This window comes from Sceloporus occidentalis, unplaced genomic scaffold (genome assembly GCF_023333645.1).
Source record: "Sceloporus occidentalis isolate IW3139 unplaced genomic scaffold, rSceOcc1.0.p SCAF_10, whole genome shotgun sequence".
In the NCBI taxonomy this organism is placed as follows: Eukaryota; Metazoa; Chordata; class Lepidosauria; order Squamata; family Phrynosomatidae; genus Sceloporus; species Sceloporus occidentalis.
Window position 1 is genome coordinate 35,593,950 of NW_028316990.1, and position 13,936 is coordinate 35,607,885.

At 41.9% G+C, this 13,936-nt stretch overlaps 1 protein-coding gene across 4 annotated transcripts in view; it reads right to left on the reverse strand.

The window, feature by feature from the left end:
* Window positions 1–13,936, reverse strand: part of SDK1 (sidekick cell adhesion molecule 1) — a 445,458-nt gene that overhangs the window by 156,673 nt on the left and 274,849 nt on the right. For all 4 annotated transcript variants that reach the window (XM_089477071.1, XM_089477072.1, XM_089477069.1 and 1 more), the window contains exons 15-16: window positions 5,541–5,688; window positions 4,367–4,507 (exon numbers count right to left, since the gene is read on the reverse strand). In XM_089477071.1, coding sequence (XP_089333197.1) covers window positions 4,367–4,507; window positions 5,541–5,688 — 289 coding nt within the window. The remainder of the gene's footprint in view (window positions 1–4,366; window positions 4,508–5,540; window positions 5,689–13,936) is intronic.

The window sequence follows — 13,936 nt, forward strand, 5'->3', positions numbered from 1 at the left end:
GTGTGGACCATTGTTGAGAAAAGGAAACCTGGGATGTCATTAATTAATTCATTAATTAATTAATTAAGATAGGGGCCAAAATACATCCCTACCTAATACACGTTTTAGTGATTATATTTATCCTTGTATTATCTTGGTATTTTATATTTTATTGCTGATATGGTCAGCCGACTAATCAATAAACATGGTTGTTGCTGTTGTTGTTTGCAATGGTGTAGTAAAATGGTGTCCCCTATATAAAATGGCAAAATGAAGGTTTGCTTTTTGGAACTTATACATTTTAAAATTATTTTCAAACCGTGGATGCTTGAATCCTTGAATTAAAAAAAATAGATGGATATGGAGAACCGACTATATGTTGTTAGCCATCTTGAGTCTCACTGATGGGAGAAAAGAGGTATATAAATGAATAAACAAAAATAATGGGAATAATAATATATAAGGAGACTGACTCAAGGCTTTCATTCAGAGTTTCTTGGATGAGTGCATTATGGACTCAGATCTCCTTGGTCCTATCATACTATCCTGCTTTCATTAATTCAGAAAATAATCCTATAGACATGTCTATTCAGAAGTAAGTTAATAGTGAATCCAATGGGCCAGACTCCCAGGATTCCAGCGTTTATTCAATTATGACGCCAGCTTTCTAGTCAGAGGCACAAACTAACAATTTACACCAAGCACAGCATCAACAATCAATGAAAACAAACTGATAAGAGCAGCAAAAGGCATAAAAACAAACAAGTATTAAAACAAAGGCGCCGCAAGGCATCCCAAACTGAAAAGTAGTATTAATTAGAAGCTGAACAGAAAGATCTTCCTGAATTGGGAAGAAGGTTCCAAAGGGTGATGGGGAATGGAGGATGCTCCATGCAATCCTCCACCTCGGATTGTAAGACGGACAGAGTACATACAATAAGTCAAAATACTGCCCTATATAGCTCAGCATATGGGTTAACTCACAGCAGTTTCTTAGAGTTTCAGACAGCTGTTGTTGAGGACACATGCACTTTACTACTGAGTCCAGTCTTTGCCAGCCTAGCATTTGATCTCCTTCTGCAGATCCAGTGAGCAAAGGGGCTCAGACAGGAGGAAATTTTCCTTAAGATACACTAACTTCAGTCTATTCATAGTTTTGACATGTGTTCTGTGCAGCCACCACAAGCTATATTCTGTACTAACTGCAGCTTCTTGACAGCTTTCAAGGGTAATGCCTTGTAAACTGAACATATGAAGCTTTCTTACTGTGAATCAGCCACTGGTCTGTCTAAGCCAGCAATGCTTCTACAGTCTCAGGCAGCGATCTTTCAGTCTCACTACTTGGACACCTTTTAAATGGGAAAACATTCGGCATGTAACTTGGGACCAAGAGCATCCAAAGCATGTGATTTACCTCTGAGAGACAGTCCTTCCACCTTTTTTATGCCTGAGACTGAAAGCAAAGATCACATCCCTAAAACACACCACTGCAAATATCCATAAATTGATGACATACATGGTGATAGTTCCTTTCTTTTAAATTAAGATAACAAACAGGAAAAGTCACAGAGTAAGTGCAAGTCTGTGTAAGACGTATGACCTAGAAAGTCAAGGCCATCTGGTGAATCCCTCAAAGCCCTGTTTTTTGCACTTTGTAAAGAGTATATACACAGAGAAATAGAGAAAGTGGAGGGGAGGACAATGTCAGGAAATAACCGTTATCAAAAACAAACAGTCCTTGGAAGCTTGAGAACTTGGAGGATGCGGGGAGGAATATATCCTCTTTCCCCTTTAGGAAACAAACTGCATAGAAGCCGCTCAGAATATGCTAATCCACATATCAGAAAGAAGTAGACTAAATAGCAGTCTGACTTGCAAATGAGGCATTATGGCTCTGAGGGAGGACAAACATGAAAATAGTTGCATTGCCCACCCTTCTGTTTATTTCCAAATTTATAAAGATGGGAGAGGGTTGAGTGAGAAGGCAAACCTCGCTAGAGTTGTGTTCCTAAAGGCTCTGATCGCAGCACAGTCACAAAGAACACAGAGCCGCTACTGCTGAAAAGAGTAAGTAGTCCATGCCAAGCCCCCCTAACTACTGCTTTAGTGTGTAGCTCCACTTACTCCCTCCATGTCCTGAATCCTGCCATAAACATGGATTAGTTAAAGCCCTGAGTAAAGGTAAACCTGAGCAGGGGATTGTAATGATATGTGGACACATAGATAACCCACTGGAAGAAAAGAAGAGAGCTCAAAAGGACCTTGATAAACTTAAAATAGGGCTGAAACTAATAGAATGAAATTCAACAGAGGGCTCCATCCGACGACATTTGCATGGATGTAGGCGCGTTTCACACTTTGCCTGGCTGTTCTCTTTGCTTGTAACGCCCAAAGCAGGCAAAGTGTGGAACGCGCCTACATCCATGCTGTTGGCTTAGTGAGAAATCCTGGCCCTATAAATACAACATCTCCCTGCAGGGATGAAGGGGAGCAGGTGATGGCCAGTTTGGAAATGTCATGTCCTTTTGTGTTTCCCCCCCTCATCCTCAGCTTTTGACAAAGATTATAGCTGAAGGTTCGGTACACCTTCAGGTGTTATCGCAGTTGGACAACAGAAAGGTGCTCTACTTCTGGGCCTGACAACATCAGGGCCTGACAGGCGCACGACACGTTGCTTGTCTCTGGCTCTAAATATACAGCTGCGGACTACATCAAATCCCAGCTGCGTGCTTCAGTGAAGACTACAGCTGGGAACTGAAAAACGTCCATTGACAGTCAATGCTGCCAGAAACCAACAAGCAACACACAGCCTGTGCAACCAGAGCTGAAATGAAAGCAGGCTTTGGAGGCCCGTTCATTCATCAACAAAAGCTGGTCCAGCAACAAACACTGCTTGTCTCCAATGGCTGGTTCAAAGTCAGACTTAGAATGATAAAGAGCAAAATATTGAATTAATAAAAGCAATGAAGGAAGGCCTGGTTATCAGTCACCGAACTGGGATTGGACTAATTCGGATCTACTTAATCCTGTGACAAGCTGTGTTATCCACTTTCTGTTTCAAGCATTAAACATACATACATTCACGACTGCCAAATATCATTTGCCAAGTCGTAGTCAATTTTTTGGCCACTTGAAACACTGGTTAAGGTACGTTGTCACCAATTACTGCCACTGAAAATGCTGAACTGCTGCCAGAAGTTATAGCAATCAAACTGGGAAAAGTTAAGACGACGACTGCCACGGAAAGCAAGAGTGTTATCAGCCATCGCTCTAATTGTGGGTTCGAGATATTTAGGTATGTTGGCTTGAGTGCCACAGTGGCAGCCGCATGACTCACAATGCTTTAAAGAATAAGAACAATGAATATCTCCGTTCTTCACTACACTTCATCTAAGATTGCTAATTAGCAGCTGGCACTTCCAGCTCTGCAAAACCATTTTAATACAGTTTGTGTTTAATCAACAGCACATTTCTTGCAAGCAGAAAACCTGCTATGTAATGAAAATAATCAGGCACTGTTTGCTGGGCACCCACATTTTACTCTTGTTTATCCATAGCCACCCTGCGAGGGAGGTTAGCCCAAGAGAGAATGGCTGGTCCAAGGTCCCCCTGTGAACTCAGCAGAAAAGCATGAATTCAAACCGGACTCATCTTTCTCAGTCCAACATTCTAGACAACATTATGTTGGTTCAGTAACTGAACGGTATTCAATGGTCAGCAAATAGGTTTCATTGTATTAAGTACACAAGAGGGAGAGATGGGGCAGAGTTTTGCACTTTGCAGTACACTCCCTGGTAAGTCCCCCTCCCCAAGTTTTCCCAAAGTGCATAAATTCCAGTATTTCACTGCTTAATACAGTAACTTTTGCTCTCCAGTTGCCTGATCTCCAACTCTATGATTCTATGGCAATGCTCTGATGCCGCTTGGCCACATGTGTCCCAGTCATCCTCTGCGAAATGCTGAAGGGTCTGTTACAGACGATAATACATAGTTTTTAAAAAGCATTCCCTTAGGAATTTTGGGAACTCGCCTCCAACGTAGACTTGGGGAGAAATTCCAGGACATCTCTAATGATAATTATTTGGAGTAATATTAGAAAATAATTCCTTGACAAGTTAAGCTATTATTGCCCGAGGTTACAATGTGAGGTGGTTGATCTCCACTGTATTCTAAGATAACCCTACAGTGAACCTATTACAGAGTTTTCTTGGCAAGGTTTCTTCAGAGAGGCGTTGCCTTTGCCTTCTACTGAACTTGAGAGACTGGGACTTGCCCAAAGCTACAGAGTGCCTTTCCATGGTCAAGTGTGACTTTGAACCCTGGTCTCCAATGTTCAGATCATGCTAGCTCTCCATTTAGGTATTAAGTATAGGTAAAGACCACTTACCGCAGGATATAACCATGGAGAACCCCATTATGTTCACTTTCAGGAGGGGGTTGCCATTGAACCATAATAGACTGGTTGGTCCTCCCACTAGCCACAATGTTTTTAGGTGGAGCACTTGGTGGTTCTTCAGGTAACATCAACCTAAGTAGAAGCAAACACACAGGAAAATGGTAAACACGCCTCTCCTTATGTCTTTACTTAAAAGCAATCTAGCTTTGTATACAGCAGTCTAGCTAGAAAGCAATATGGCTCTGTTACTTTAGACATGCTTGAAATAGTTGTAACAAATCAACATAATAGAAAATCAGTTAAGCAAGCAACAAGGAAGACAGATGCTGTGGTAAGCTTATTCTATCTGAATCACCCAGCTTGCCATGATCTGTTAAAAAGACGGCAAGCCTGAGCGAGTCCATTTCACATGCTGGCCCCGAATCTGTAATGCTGTTCAAATTATTTCTTTCGGCATTTCTCATCCACCTCACCAGATAGATGATGTCCCCTTAAAAAGTTAGAAGTCGGGAGTAAGGACTCGTTCAGTTTAACATTCCCAGGGAGCCTCCAATTCAGACAGAAGCAATGATACATATTAAATCATATAAGGTGGAGTCATCCTTTGATAGATGGAAGCCAGGAGGAAACGATGGCTATCTGGGAGATACGCTATAGCCATTTCACAGTTGACCAAAAACGTATTTTTGATCCCTATTAATTCCTCACTCGCCTTGACTTATAAAATCTTAGGTGGCTGAGAGTCTACTCCAATTCAAGGGAATTCAGAGAGGATAAAGGAGAATTTATGAGGACATAAAATGTGCCAGAAAGTTTGAAAATTAAGAGAGATGTTGGGATGAAGCAACATGGATCTGGGCACTTTTTATATGTTCCCCAATCTATATTTACACAACACAATCCTTTCTGTTTGCTACAACGTTTTCCCTCTATCTTAGTCTGCCACTACTCCTAGTTTCTCCACATGCATAGAGAAACTGGTTAAACTAGTCTGATCATTCAATAGGGACCCTCTGGTCAGAAAGTTTGGTGGGTCTGCAAGGGAAATGACTATAAAAGACATTATTCTGATCTACTGCTGCACCCATTTCTTTTTGCAGTTCTAACTGGACCACCCATTTGTGCCCAGAGATGCCTAATGGACTAGTATTGACAGAGGGATTACCTGCTGGTTTCTCGACTGTATTGGCCCTTTCCCACTTGGTTGACTGCACACACTCGAAACTGGTAGGTTCGGGCTGGTGTTAGCCCACTCACAGTGATGCTGGTCATCTTTGGATCAATATCCGAGAGGTGCACTTTCCAGGGAGAATCTGGCGGAGGGAAAACAGAATTTCAGACCCAAAAATGGCCTTGCTAGGTGACTACTTAAACATCCCATCTCTGCAAGCGGTCAGGTCTGGATGATGCCAGTCAATTTCATCTCTCTCAAGCTCTATGCAATTGCTATTCCTCTTTTCTTTTTAGCCGTTTAGCCTACTTTTTCAAGCTCGCCACCATATTTTGTCCCAAGACCCAGAAAAGAAAAGAAAGTATTAAGAAAAGCTTAAAAGCATTCAAAGTGAAACAGTGTTCATGATTTCCAAATGAGGGCTATCAACAGATCAGTGGTTTCTTACAGCTCAATCCATAAAGCCATTAAGCCAGGGCACTTGGCAAACTGATTTAGCCTCATTGGCTCTGGTTTAATTACGATGAAGACAGAGCTGTTACACCCCAAAACTAAACACATTTTGTGAGTATAAGCAAGCTCAATCCAAATCAATGGCCCTTGCTGGCAAATAAACGTTCTTAGGATTGGGCTGTTAGTCAATTAATAGTCTTGCTTTCAACCAATTAATCAACTGCTTAGCCGATTAAAATAAATATGGAAGCACCTCAATAAAAGGCATAAATTGAGGATATTTAATGAAGGCGGCAGACTGTCTTGTCTTAATAACACAGACATAATTTATTCCTTGGAAAAAATGCCATCCCTTCTTTACTAGGACAACTATGTTCACAACAATACCATCATCAGCAACGAACACGTTTTCATAAAAGAGCAGATTACAGCCAATTAAAACTCACCTTTTAATCCACCTTGTAATTATTTTTATATACCTCTATCGCATCGTTCCTTAGCTATTCTTTTGTAAGCTGAAGCACTTAATCTTCTTAAGACTGTTTTCTGACATTCCCTCTTAATGCCATGAGTGCACTTCTTCAAGCCCTACCCGTGTCTGAATGTACAGGATTTGAAAATGCGCTATCATAATTCAGGTGTTTATCTCTGTATTGACACCCACGCACAGCCAAAGGCTGAAAGCGATCTGTAGGTTCACAGTGCTCCCCTGAAGTTGCACATCTGTGGGTGTATCCACAATGCAGAAATAGAGCAACCTGACACCACTTTAACTGCCATAGCTCAATGCTATGGAAAACGGAGGGTTGTAGTTTTGTGAGATATGATGATTACAGAGAGTAATGATGTCCCACCAAACCACACATCCCAGAAATCCATAGCATTGAGCCGTGCAAGTTACAGTGGTGTCAAAATGCTTTAATTTTGTGTATTGTCAACTGCAAATGGCTTCATTTACCTGGAAATAATTTGGTACTAATGAGGATAATTTTACATTTGAGGGCGATTCCATGGTCAGAAATACTAAAAAATAAAGGAGTTCAGGATGAATGGGAGTTTCTCAAAAGAGAGATACTGAAGGCACAACTTCAAACAGTTCCAGTGAGAAAGAAAAACGGGAGGTGTCTCAAGAAACCAGGATGGATGACTAAGGAACTTTCAACTGAGCTAAGTTTGAAACAGAACATGTATAAGAAATGGAAAAAGGGGGAAATCACAAAAAAGGAATTCAAAGAAATAGCAGGCATGTGTAGGGGTAAAGTCAGAAAAGCTAAAGCGCAGAATGAACTCAGGCTTGCTAGAGAGGTTAAGAACAATAAAAAGGGTTTTTTTGGATATGTCCGCAGCAAAAGGAAGAAGAAGGAAACGGTAGGGCCACTGCGTGGAGAAGATGGCAAAATGCTAACAGAAGACAGAGAAAAGGCTGAATTACTCAACACCTTCTTTGCCTCAGTCTTCTCAGAAAAGGCAAAGGGTGCTCAACCTGAGGATAATGGAGCAGAGGACAGAATAGGGGAATTTCAGCACAGAATAAGTAAAGAGATAGTAGAGGAACACCTTGTTAATCTAAATGAATTTAAGTCTCCGGGACCAGATGAACTCCATCCAAGGGTATTAAAAGAACTGGCAAATGTAATATCGGAGCCATTGGCAATAATCTTTGAAAACTCCTGGAGAACAGGAGAGATCCCAGCAGACTGGAGGAGGGCAAACGTTGTCCCCATCTTCAAAAAGGGGAAAAAAGAGGATCCCAACAATTATCGTCCAGTTAGTCTGACATCAATACCAGGAAAGATTCTGGAGCAGATCATTAAACAGAGAGTCTGTGAACATCTAGAAGGCAATGCCATAATCACAAAAAGTCAACATGGGTTTCAGAGAAACAAGTCATGCCAGACAAACCTAATCTCTTTCTTTGATAAAATTACCAGCTTGGTAGATGAAGGGAATGCTGTGGATATAGTATATCTTGATTTCAGTAAGGCCTTTGACAAGGTTTCCCATGACATTCTTGCAAACAAGCTTGTAAAATGTGGGCTAGACAAAGGAACTGTTAAATGGATCTGTAATTGGTTGACCGGCCGAACCCAAAGGGTGCTCAACAATGGCTCCTTTTCATCCTGGAGAGAAGTGACCGGTGGGGTCCCACAGGGCTCTGTCCTGGGCCCAGTGCTATTCAACATCTTTATCAATGACCTGGATGACAGAATTGGGAGCATACTTATCAAATTTGCAGATGACACCAAATTAGGAGGAATAGCTAATACCCCAGAGGACAGGATCAAGATTCAAAATGACCTGAATTGACTAGAAAGCTGGGCCAAAGCTAACAAAATGAAATTCAACACAGAGAAATGTAAGGTATTGCACTTAGGGCGGAAAAATAAAATGCACAGATATAGGATGGGTGACACCTGGCTGAATGAAACTACGTGTGAAAGGGATCTAGGAGTCCAAGTAGACCACAAGTTGAACATGAGTCAACAGTGTGATGCGGCAGCTAAAAAGGCCAATGCTATTTTAGGCTGCATCAACAGAAGTATAGTGTCTAGATCAAGAGAAGTAATAGTGCCACTGTATTCTGCTCTGGTCAGGCCCCACCTAGAATATTGTGTCCAGTTCTGGGCACCACAATTCAGAAAGGACATTGAGAAACTGGAGCGTGTCCAAAGGAGGGCGACAAAAATGGTGAAGGGTCTGGAAACCATGCCCTATGAGGAACGACTTAGGGAGCTGGGGATGTTTAGCCTGGAGAAAAGAAGGTTAAGAGGTGATATGATAGCCCTGTTTAAATATTTGAAAGGATGTCATATTGAAGAGGGAGCAAGCTTGTTCTCTGCTGCTCCAGAGAACAGGACCCGGAACAATGGATGCAAGCTACAGGAAAAGAGATTCCACCTGAACATTAGGAGGAACTTCCTGACAGTAAGGGCTGTTCGACAGTGGAATGCACTCCCTCGGAGGGTGATAGAGTCTCCTTCCTTGGAGGTCTTTAAACAGAGGCTGGATGGCCATCTGTCAGGGATGCTTTGAATTGGATTTCCTGCATGGCAGGGGGTTGGACTGGATGGCCCTAGTGGTCTCTTCCAACTCTATGATTCTATGATTCTATGATTCTACATTGGAGCTTTGCTTCCATTCTCAAAGCATGACAGTTTCCAAGGACCAAGGCTAGATCCTTCTGTAGGCCAGACATAATTCTAACTGATCTGCTCAAAAAAGCAGAGAACATACGCTCAGCGGGAAGGTACTCGCTGCAAAGCGCTTGAGAGGATTGCACAACCAAGCAGTGCTTATTTTGTTTTCCATATCGATGTGTTTGTGTCTCATGAAAGGCACTTGCATTTTCAAAAAAAGCAGGTGAAGTGTTGCCTCCATAATCTCTTTGGTGGAAAAGTGCTCTTTCCCTGGAGCTGTTTACATTATCTTTCTCCATCATCTGACTTCTCGAATTGTTTCCTGAAGCTGTAATTTCATTCCCGCAATACACACATATATACAATGCTCTTCTCTTATTTACTTCAGGTCTTAGCTCACCAGCCACCTCTCTCTCCGAAGTCGCGGGCATTTCTCCTTTAGCCCTTCTCTGCAGATGTAATTGCATAGATTTTATTCACCCGTTGAACAGAATGCCTTCCATCTGTGGGACTGCGACTGAGAGGCTTGTATGAAATATCTGTCTATTAACAGACTGTCCTCTCAGGTCAGGGACCTTAGATCACCTTGTCAGGCAGTGTGCAGCATGATAACAGTTCAGGTGTGTCTTTTGGAATGGATCAACAAAAACTGGACATTGGGTTCAAAACGGGGTTGAACTACCAATTTGTATAAGCCATACATAAAGGGAAATGAACACATTTTATTTCAGCAGCTGAAGGGAAAAAGAGAAAACAAGAAAACTACCAAGATACAAAGGTGAGGTGGGGTTAGGGAGCTTTCTTGGCTGGAGAGATCCGTGAGCTGGATTAGGCCAGAGGACTACAGATTTTCTGATCTAAGGTGACTACATTACCTTCTGCAATATTTCCTCACCATTTTAAAACTTTAAATGAAAGCTACCAGGTATGAAAGTCATTTTAACCTGGCAGCCCTTCTTTCAACTTCCGCAAGATGTCAGAGTTTTAAGTTTGCGTCTGAGAAAGGGAGAGCCTTCCCCATCAGTCCAAATGATTAAGCAGACCAAACATTTCTGCACTGGAAGAGGATGCTGCACATGTCACCGCATAATAAATAAAAACTATATTCATTAACATTTTAATAAAGGAGGAAATGAGCATGATAAAGACAGATGGGCTGTGCATTCCTCAACCCATCTGTTTGGCAGTCCATTTACGGTGCCACAGCCACGAGGAGCGCTGGCTGAAGGACTCTAATGAAATTCACCGCTAGGATGGAATATCTTCTCCCGTCAGCTTTCGCGCAGGTATATGCAAGAACGATTTCTGAGCCAAATCAGCTCATTGCTGCAAGTCTCAAGAAAGATTCGGCTACGCCTGGAAGTCAGGTGTGTGTGAAAGAGAGAGAGACTGATTTATATTGAGAAAGTTTTTTGGCACGAACCTTTTCAAAGGTGAATTCTGCAAAGTAAAACAGCACTGGTGGCAGGGATATAAACTTCCCCACTGTCAGTTTGGATGTTTAACACATTGGATTTCTCTACTGCGCACATTGTATTAACAGGTTTTCAAAGGAGTGAAACCATGAAACATATGGTAAATAGAACATGCTACCTCTTTTCCGTTCCAGAACTGTGTTATTATCATCACACACATAGTGTGTGAGAGAGACAGAGAAATGGGGGGAGAGATGCTTTTTCTGCTTATATTAGAAGGTGATCTCCACCTCCAGGGACCAATGAAAGAAGAAATACAGTGGTCCCTCCACATTAGCTGGGGCTAGGGGTGAAGGACCCCCATGAATGTGGTAAAACAACAAATAAAAACACACTTTTCTTTTTACCTGAAAGAACATCTATAGGAATCTCCAAGTCATCCAGCAATACTCTGTGATCAAAGTCTGCCAGAAATTGACCATTGGAGGACATGTTTCTCTAGGAACCTCTACGTTCTCAAGAACAACTGTGTGGCCAATGTCCACCATAGATAATAACAGTAACAATAACAATAACAATAACTATTATTATTATTATTATTATTATTATTATTATTTCTAGCCTGCATTGGAGGACCTAGAGTTTCTTAGAGAGAACATATTAATCAAATCTGCAAGTAATCCAACCCCAAAAAGTCGAAGCTCCAAATGTCAAGGGCCAACTGTAGTCTTTTGCTACAGGAAAGCACTGTAGTCTTCATTCACTCTTATGCAGTGGCTGCTGGTGACTACCATGTCGGTAGGGCAATAAATCCTTGGTAGGGCAATAAATCCTTGATATAGGAGCCACTAGTCGGTCGCCACTGCTCTTACATTCCCAACTGGATAGGATTACAGTGTCCAGAAAGCAAGGCTGTCCTGAGTCAAATAGACTTTGTTTGCCTTCGGCGATGCCAATGCATAGATTGGTGGGTATGTAGTGGAACATCACCACATTCACTTCATTCCCCCTGACTGGCTGAAATCATGTCGTGGATAAAAAATAAGCTCCATGTTTGGTGGGGACAGGTGCTGATATTCCGGTTGCAATTGTCCAGCGGAACAATGGCTATGAAAAGGTGTGACAAAAGCAAGACTTCTCAGCAGCAGGACATTTTCACCAACTATTTCAGGCCTCTTTACAACAGCAGCTTTCACAAAAGGGATCCGAATGTGGCAAAGTTTGCTCCAGTTCCAACACTAAATGTATTTCTTTTTTAAACGAAATGTATTTCAATGCTGGTGAGGGGGGAGCGGTGAATGGAAGGAAGATGATACTTCCTTATTTCATATTCCATTTGCAGAAGATAAAACGACTTCAAAGACCCTTTCTAAAGAGAACTGATCACATCCAGGCATCTGACACAGTGTCACACTGCTGTCCCTTTGTGGTCACTGTGATGAACCCACAAACTGTGCAATAATGAAAAGAAACGACACAGTGCCACAACAACTGAGATACCACACACCAGCTGATAATCACCAATTCAGCATGGCATTGACTGGCATGCCACAAATTAATATCCTCTGGGGATGTTGTGCTAGCTGAGCTACAAAAGCTGCATCTTTCAGTCAATCAAAATACATTTTATTGAAACAAGTCGGGGGGAGAAACATTGAATTTCTGACACTGTAAAAACTGGAAATATTAGCAAGGGGCTATCACTTGAAAAGGACTTCAATGAAGCCTTAAAAACTTTCAGGAAGCGATCAGAGGAAGAGCTGGCCTGACAAAAAATCTTACCTTATCTGTGATAGCTGGAGTGCAATGATCTGTGTGCACCAAATCCATCCAGACTTATTGGACAGAGTTGTTTTTCCCCCAGTAGTAAATCACACACTGCACTAAAAGCCTGATTTCTAAACAGCCCGGCAAAACTAGGAGAATAGTAAACACAGACATTTGTACTTGCACACAGGTCAGTGCTTTTGCCATGTTTAGCCCGACTCTGAACACGCTGAAACTGGTGTCAGTGAAAAACTAGATGAATAATCCTCAACTGAGAAATATTGTATATGAGAAGCTCAGTTGACTTCCACAACCCACCATTGCTTGATTGCTGTTGCTGAGTGGCCTCAGGCCATTTCTGACTTATGGCAATCCTAAGCAAACCCATAATAGGTGCTTTCTTGGTAGGATTTCTTCAGGGATGGGGTTTCTCACTGCCTTCTTCTTAGGTTGACAGTGTGAGTTGCCAAAGGTCACCCAATGGGTTTCCCTAGCCAAGCGTAGATTGAAATCCTGGTCTCCTAGAACCCTAGGCCTCATTCTCACTACCTTTTAAATCGGATCATGAATTGGTTTGAACTGGTTCAAACAACCCTGGTTTCCACTTAATCTGAATCGCTGAAGCGATTTCATGAGAGGGGTCATGCACTAGATCTATTTAACCTGTGTCTTTTCGATATTGATTTTTTCCGCTTCTTTTTCGATAAATCAATTCCGCGCATCACAAGCAGATCGGAATCGATTCAAATTTCCCCTTTGGTCGGCTGGAACCGAATCATTTTGAACTGATTCATTGGTAAATGGGAACTGCAAGTGGGTTATTTTGGAGGAAAAAATGTGATCAGGGCAAATGTAGTGGGAACCATGCTCCGCTGTTGAATTGATCCATTGATTCGGATCGCACACTGATTTATCTGTAAGTGGGAATGGGGCCCTAGTCCAACACTCAAATGGCTACAGAATGGTGGCTCTCCTCCACTTGATCATTTGGTTGGCCAATGATGGGCATGCCCAACATTAACACGCATGAAACATGCAAGAGGTTTGGAAGCACACACAGCAGCAAGACCAAAGATCTCTCAACCCCAAATGTGATTACTGTGATATAACATGTGACATGAAATGCTTTGAACCCTTTAAAGAATGATGCAAATGATGATTATTACCATGTTAAAACGTGGTTAAGCAGCAAGCCAAAACACTACCACTTTTTCAATAAAAGCAAGTGCAACGGATTGACTACAAGAGGCAGGGGAGACCCAACCCTATGTGATATATAGAGAGAATAAAGTAGAGACATTCATTTTCTCATTCACCTTATAAAGCATAGATTGCTTCTTTCGTTTGCCTTTTACAGATGGTTTCTTATGAATAAAAAGAGCATTTGTTGTGCCGGTGTGCAAAGTACGTGACAAAAAGGGATGGGAAGCAGAAATGAAGGTTGGGCTGAATTAATAAGCAGCCTGAAGGGGTTTAATCAAGAAAATGGAAGAGCAGACACTAACTAGAAAGCCGGATGTCCACAAATGAGCTAATTGTCACCCGTCTGTTTCCTGAAGCAATCCTCGACTATTTGTTTACCCCAAGTGTAAACACCGCTGGAGAGTGCTTAACCCAA